We start from the raw sequence: 7,530 nt of genomic DNA, 5'->3' as shown, positions 1-7,530 counted from the left end.
GCGTGCTCCCTGGAGCATGGGAACCTTCTTTTCATCTTGTCCTATAGTGTCTGGTAGAGTTGCCTGGGTAAAGTAGGCATTCCATAAATATTTACTGAATCATATTTATAAGAATCTGAGTATTTCGGTTGTTGGCTTCCAGTATTTCCAGTTGTCATTGTTTTCATCGTGTCAGCCTATACTAGTCAAGGGATTATTTATTAAGTCTACTATGTGTAGCCAGTGTTATAGAGTAGATAGGACAGAGCCTTTGATTCAGGGGATCTGGCAAAAGAACTGAGGCAATTTCACAAATATCAGCAACACAAGGTAGGAAAGGGTAAGACATAAGCTGAACGCCGTGGGAATTACAAGGAAATGAAAGTCGATTTGGGGGTTGGGGAAAATTATAAAAATCCTGGAGGGATTTGCCCACAGCAGGGAGTGGGGCCACATTCCAGGCAGAGGGTAAGGTAAGAGCAAAGCCTTGAAAGCTTCAGAGATGAGCATGTGAGAAAATCTGTAGTACTTTTTTTTACTAAATGTAATTCGGGTACATTTAGAGAAAGAGAGAAAATAAGTTCTTGTGGATCTACTGTGGAGTGCTTGGAATAGAAGTGAAGAGATTGCATTTAATAAAGTAAATAAAGAGCATCATTTGAGGGTTTTTGAGGGAGCTTCTTTCCAGGGCAGTTCATCTGGAGCTGAGTTTAAGGTGGGAACAAAAATGGAAGACCATTACAAGGTCATTATGCTATTTTTGCTTTTAGGTAGACTGGTGTTACACTCCTCTGAGGCATAGATCTTGATCCTTTTTGAGGGGGAGAAAAGGATTAAGCAGAGGTGATAATAATAAGCATCTGACGGGAATTCCCTGGCGGTCCAGTGATTAGGGCTCTGTGCTTCCACTTCAGGGGGCACTGGTTCTGTCTGCCAGGGAACTAAGATCCCACAAGCTGCGCAGCGCAGACAAAAAAAAAAAAAAGCATCTGCCTAAGTTGCTTGAATATATTTCAAAGCAGGTTCATTTTCTTAGAATCTCAGGTTGGGACTTAGTTTCTTCAAAAGTAACTACCGCTTCCACAACCTAAGTGTCCATCGACAGATGAATGGATAAAGAAGATGTGGCACATATATATGATGGAATATTACTCAGCCATAAAAAGGAACGAAATTGATTTATTTGTAGTGAGGTGGATGGACCTAGAGTCTGTCATACAGAGTGAAGTAAGTCAGAAAGAGAAAAATAAATACTGTATGCTAACACATATATATGGAATCTAAAAAAAAAAAGCAGTGGTTCTGAAGAACCTACGGGCAGGACAGTAATAAAGATGTAGACAATGGACTTGAGGACACGGGGAGGGGGAAGGGTAAGCTAGGATGAAGTGAGAGAGTGGCATGGACTTATATAAACTACAAAATGTAAAATAGATAGCTACTGGGAAGCAGCGCATAGCTCAGGGAGAAGGGAGATCAGCTTGGTGCTTTGTGATCACCTAGAGGGGTGGGATAGGGAGGGTGGGAGAGAGACACAAGAGGGAGGAGATATGGGGATATATGTGTATGTATAGCTGATTCACTCTGTTATAAAGCAGAAACACCATTGTAAAGCAATTATACTCCAATAAAGATGTTAAAAATAAATAAAAATAAAATAAAATTAGACTATGCAGGAATAAAGAATTATATGTGATAAAAAAAAAAAAAGTAACTACTGCTTCCAGTCAGAACCAGTGGGCAGTAAATCTCTTAGCATTGAGATCCTCATCATCTGGACCAAGGCTGAGCATATAATTGGAACTTGAACTGAATAAATGGAGTTCTGCCAGCGGTGCCCCTGAATTGGCAGGCCTGATTCATAACATAGGTAGGGAGCTGGTTAGTGAACAAGGGGAGAAGAAAGTGGGAAAAGAGACCCTATGAAAGGAAGAAGAGGAAACAAGGCACAAAATGGTGAATTGTGAATGAGGGTCACTGATGATTGTCATCATTTAAAGTTTGGTGCCATAGTTCCTTACCCTTGCTGTGGAGCCCACAAAAGTCCCCCAAGTCTTTCCTTTTGATTTCACCTTTCCCTGCCTGGGCACAGTTTGAGAAATAGTGAATGTCCAGCTGGAAAGCAATGAAAGCAAACACATGCAGTTTATTTTGAGATACCACACAACTGCCATAGTGGGCTGAATGGTTTTGCTGGGTGACTGGCTGCTTTAATGGTGTTGCTACTGGCTAACAAACACTTTCTTTTTCCTTTTTCCATTTATAATAGTAATTGCCTTAGTTAGAGCTGCCTCTTTTAGAAGGTTGCTTGATCCTAGCCTGTCATTGGCTCCATACCCTATTAACTGTCGTACTTTCATGATCCTCTTAGTACTCTGTAAAGCAGTTGACATTTTTTGCAACAAATGTTAGAGGAAAACTAATGGTCTGGACCCTTCTGGGTTCCTAGGTGAGAGGCTTTTGAGAATTCTGTGTAGTTGAGAAATGAATGAAAGTCACTCAGGCCCTGCCCTAAAGAAGAGGAAAAATAACTGAAATACCATTTTTCTCATTTCTCTGACATACTTTTCTTTCTTCATAGCACCTGGAATGGATAAAAGTGGCAGTTTTTGTTACTTCCCATGAGGTTGTGTATCTGGAATAAGAACCATGAAATTAATCTAGAGTAGGACATTTCTACAGACATGGAATGGCACTGGGTGGCACCAGGAGGACTTGAAAGAAATATTTGAGGGTGCAGAGCTATAGAAGAGTTTACCAACAGAAGGACTAATGGGAAACAAGTGATCAGAATCACCAATAGAGAAACCTTTAAAATTTCTTCAAGCAATGCAAAAATTGAGTCTTAGGTCAAATTAAGAAAAATCTATAATGAAGAGAAATCAGGTAAAGTCTCAAATATAAAAAGTATGTTACTTAACACTAAGTGTAAATTTAGGAAAAGAATCACAAGGACAGATCTTTTTAATACTTTTTTAACTACTGTAAAATTTTTATAAAACTTTTGGACTCGTTTCTAAGAATTGCCATGATTCTGAAACTTGATTATATCCCAAATATGGAACAATTCAGTGGAAAATAACACTTGAGAATACACCAGATGTACACAAGGAAGAAGATCTGAGAGTGGAAAAGTGCCAGTAACAAATACATTATTTATATACTTACAGATTACCTTGGTAAACATAAGAAACACTCAAGTTAAAGCTTAGTCTTTGAGAATGCTGTATTGAATGCAGTAAAAGTTGGATTTCATTCATATGGACAACAGAACCTACTAACTTTCTTCTTCACTGAAAGATACAACTGTTTCCGAATTCCAACTCTCTAGACATCCCACTGTCAGGGTAGCTTGGAGTATTTATCCAGGTGGATGGACTGCTGCCCAGCGAACACTACATGCAGAGCAATATGAGCACCATTTTCCTTTCTGGCAGTGAGGTAAAATCAGCTTGTTTTGGAAGAGGAGAAGCCACACTGCATCTTTGTTACACAATATTATTCTGTCCTTGCCTTTAAGGCTTTCACACTACTTTGTGAAGCACTACTTTTTATTGAGATTTATCTTACCTGAGTCTGTCCCTCTTGTGAGCACATCTCACCTCCTCTCTTCCTTTTGTGTCTTTTCCTGTAATCAGTTAGGGAGAGTATGCAGGTATTCCTGTTATTCCTGACTGGTGCTGCTGCATCTGTCAAGGGAGAGAAGAAAGAGCGTTCAGAAGGGGGGTTCTGAAGACTGACCATCCATGTCTTGCAGGAGCAACAACTAGACCGGACCTTGCACTGGCAACTTTCTGAGTTCAGACCTTTACCTCTAGACTAGCATTTCAATCATGAGCCCTTATCCTTTTTAGCCCATTACCCTTCAGTATAAATTCCTATGCCTTCTGGGGGGGCGTTGTGCTAGTTGGGGGAATGGGGAGTTGTTTCGTTTTTAATTTTTTTTTCCAATTCAGTAATGCTTTTTCCTTTTTACCCCTGTTGATTGCCTGAAACCAAATTCAGTATGAATAAGAGAGGGAAATATACAACACTGAATTTGGAGGAGAAAATGAAGGTTCTAAGTAGGATTGAAGCAGGACGATCTCTTAAAAGTGTAATGGATGAATTTGGAATCAGTAAATCAACATTTTATGACATTAAAAAGAACAAGAAATTGATTTTGGACTTTGTACTGAAGCAGGACATGCCATTAGTAGGGGCTGAGAAGAGAAAGAGAACAACAGGAGCCAAATATGGTGACGTGGATGATGCAGTCTACATGTGGTACCAACAGAAACGCTCAGCTGGTATCCCTGTGAGAGGTGTGGAGCTTCAGGCTGCTGCCGAGAGATTTGCACAGTGTTTTGGGCGAACAGACTTCAAAGCTAGCACTGGTTGGCTTTTTAGATTTCGAAATAGGCATGCAATTGGGAACCGAAAAGTATGTGGGGAACAAGTCCTACGTTCAGCTTCAGAAAATGTTGAGCCGTTTCGACAAAAACTGTCCATGCTTATCAAAGAGGAGAAACTGTGTCTTGCTCAGCTGTACAGTGGGGATGAGACTGACCTCTTTTGGAAGTCAATGCCAGAAAATACTCAGGCAAGCAGAAAAGATATCTGCCTGCCAGGGAGGAAAATAAACAAAGAACAATTGTCTGCTCTTTTATGTGCAAATGCGGATGGTACTCATAAGTTAAAGTCAATTATTATTGGAAAACCAAAGCTGCCCAGAAGTGTAAAAGAGGACACATGTACATTACCTGTGATATACAAACCTAGTAAAGATGTTTGGTTCACCAGAGAATCGTTTTCAGAATGGTTTTTTCAAAACTTTGTTCCTGAGGTCAAGCACTTTCAAGTTAATGTTCTAAGATTCCATGAGGAGGATGTCAGGGCCTTGTTACTTCTGGACAATTCTCCAGTTCACCCTTCCACTGAATCACTAACCAGTGAGGATGGTCGAATAAAATGCATGTTCTTTCCCCATGACACTTCAACCTTGATTCAACCAATGAATCAGGGTGTGATCTTGAGCTGCAAACGACTTTACAGGTGGAAGCAACTTGAGGAGAGTCTTGTAATTTTTGAAGAAAGTGATGATGAGCAAGATAAAGGAGAAAAAGGAGTTTCCAAGATTAAAATCTACAACATAAAGAGTGCAATTTTTAACTGGGCAAAGAGTTGGGATGAAGTAAAACAAATAACCATAGCAAATGCATGGGAAAATCTTCTTTACAAAAAGGAACCTGAATATGATCTTCAAGGCTTAGAAGATGGAGCTTATAGAGAAATTCTTGAGAAATATGGGGAGTTGGAAACCAAACTGGATAACGATAGGGTGTGGTTAAATGGGGATGAAGAAAAGGGCAGCCCCCCGAAAACAAAAGGTGGAATTATAAAGGAAGTTGTTCAAAAAGCGGGAGCTGAGGAACAGACTGCTGAATTTAAGTTATCTGCTGTAAGAAAGAGTTTGGACTACCTTCTTGACTTTGTTGATGCAACACCTGAGTTTCAAAGGTTCCATTTTACACTGAAAGAGATGCAACAAGAAATAATCAAGAAGCAGTTCCAGAGTAGAATCCATTCTAGAATTGGTAGCTTTTTGAAATGTAGGCCTCATAATATTAAGGATTCCTTCAATATGCCTTCAACTTCTGGTTGTAGTAAGTAGATATTGTGTTTAAAGATTTCTGCAGTTATGTAATGATACATGAATTAGACTTGTGAACTGTCGTTATTTTTATCAACTGACCTCACTTTGCACAGCAATGCCCATTTATACTGTTTATAAAATACACGATTTGAAAGTAATAAATTTGGGGCTTTTGATGTATAAATATGTTCATTAATCTATATTTTTTTCTATTTTAGACAAGAACTTGAATAATGAGGAACTATTGTCCCAGATTATCTAAGGTGAAATGGATGTGGGGAAAGCATTAAAGTCTAAATGTATTCACAGCATATAACAAAGAAGCTATATATATGCTGACTAGTTATTTAAGAAGATAAGGACAGACTTGGTTTTCAATTTAATGGTATGACATACTCTGCTCTTGTAAATGAGTTACCACCTGTTTAGTGTTTGTTTTCTTCTTATTGTGGAAGTGACATATGCTGATTATAAAAAAGATTTATAAGAAAGATAAAAAGCACCCAAATTCTGTCAACTGATGATAGGCTCCCTTAACACTTTGGTATATTTCATGTATTTTAAAAAATAGGTAAGTTACATTGTAAATACAATTTTATATCTTATTGTCTTAGCATTTTTGTTACTTATAAAATTAGCATTTGTGAACTACAATGAGGTATCACCTCACACTGGTCAGAATGGCCATCATCAAAAAATCTACAAACAATAAATGCTGGAGAGGGTGTGAAGAAAAGGCAACCCTTTTGCACTGTTGGTGGGAATGTAAATTGATACGGCCACTATGGAGAACAGTATGAAGGTTCCTTAAAAAACTAAAAATAGAACTACCATACGACCCAGCAATCCCACTACTGGGCATATACCCTGAGAAAACGATAATTCAGAAAGAGTCATGTACCACAACGTTCATTGCAGCTCTATTTACAATAGCCAGGAAATGGAAGCAACCTAAGTGTCCATCAACAGATGAATGGATAAAGAAGATGTGGGGACTTCCCTGGTGGTGCAGTGGTTGAGTCCGCCTGCTGATGCAGGGGACACGGGTTTGTGCCCCGGTGCGGGAAGACCCCACATGCCGCGGAGCGGCTGGGCCCGTGAGCCATGGCCGCTGAGCCTGCGCGTCCGGAGACTGTGCTCCACAACGGGAGAGGCCACAACAGTGAGAGGCCCGCGTACCGCAAAAAAAAAAAAAAGAAGATGTGGCACATATATACAATGGAATATTACTCAGCCATACAAACTGAGTTATTTGTAGTGAGGTGGATGGACCTAGAGGCTGTCATACAGAGTGAAGTTAAGTCAGAAAGAGAAAAACAAATACCGTATGCTAACATGGAATCTAAATATGGAATCTAAAAAAAAAAAAAAAAGGTTCTGAAGAACCTAGGGGCAGGACAGGAATAGAGACACAGACTTAGAGGATGGACTTGAGGACACAGGGAGGGGGAAGGGTAAGCTGGGATGAAGTGAGAGAGTAACTGACATACATACACTACCAAATGTAAAATAGATAGTGGGAAGCAGCTGCATAGCACAGGGAGATCAGCTCGTGCTTTGTGACCACCTAGAGGGGTGGGATAGGGAGGGTGTGAGGGAGACATAAAAGGGAGGAGATATGGGGATATATGTGTATGTATAGATGATTCACTTTGTTATAAAGCAGAAATTAACACCATTGGGAAGCAATTACACTCCAATAAAGATGTTTAAAAAAAAAAAAGCATTTGTGGAGCAAGCCTAGCGTAGAATGGATTGTGGAAGAAGTTGAGGGGGAATGTCATATGATCATACTGGACAGCACTCTACTTCAATGCATTAAACATCTGTTTTTCCCCCAATGGTCATAAAGTCCCAGAATAAATGACTGGCAGTCACACCCTTTTCAAAAGTATTCGAGGGAGTTCCCTGGTGGC

At 39.7% G+C, this 7,530-nt stretch overlaps 1 protein-coding gene and 1 long non-coding RNA gene across 2 annotated transcripts; one reads left to right on the top strand and one right to left on the bottom strand.

Moving 5' to 3' along the window:
- Nucleotides 1-2,105: 2,105 nt before the first annotated feature.
- LOC116739459 lies at nt 2,106-4,798 on the bottom strand. Its single transcript, XR_004345592.1, has 2 exons — nt 4,737-4,798; nt 2,106-3,668 (listed from the first exon to the last, which is right to left on the bottom strand). It is a non-coding gene; the product is annotated as an uncharacterized LOC116739459 (long non-coding RNA).
- On the top strand, nt 3,665-6,306 carry TIGD7 (tigger transposable element derived 7). Its single transcript, XM_032603741.1, has 2 exons — nt 3,665-5,624; nt 5,833-6,306. Exons 1-2 carry the CDS (start codon nt 3,986-3,988, stop codon nt 5,874-5,876), a joined length of 1,683 nt encoding a protein of 560 aa, XP_032459632.1. The 5' UTR covers nt 3,665-3,985; the 3' UTR covers nt 5,877-6,306.
- The last annotated feature ends 1,224 nt before the right edge of the window (nt 6,307-7,530 follow it).

The sequence above is a fragment of the Phocoena sinus genome, chromosome 15, assembly GCF_008692025.1.
Source record: "Phocoena sinus isolate mPhoSin1 chromosome 15, mPhoSin1.pri, whole genome shotgun sequence".
Classification (NCBI taxonomy): Eukaryota; Metazoa; Chordata; class Mammalia; order Artiodactyla; family Phocoenidae; genus Phocoena; species Phocoena sinus.
This window is presented reverse-complemented; position numbering and strand designations above follow the sequence as displayed.

Excerpts from the sequence above, each read along its gene's own strand:
- TIGD7 (XM_032603741.1), top strand. The coding sequence starts at position 3,986 with ATGAATAAGAGAGGGAAATATACAACACTGAATTTGGAGGAGAAAATG. Across the intron at positions 5,625-5,832 it reads GCCTTCAACTTCTGGTTGTA|ACAAGAACTTGAATAATGAG; the intron begins GTAAGTAGATAT and ends TTTCTATTTTAG.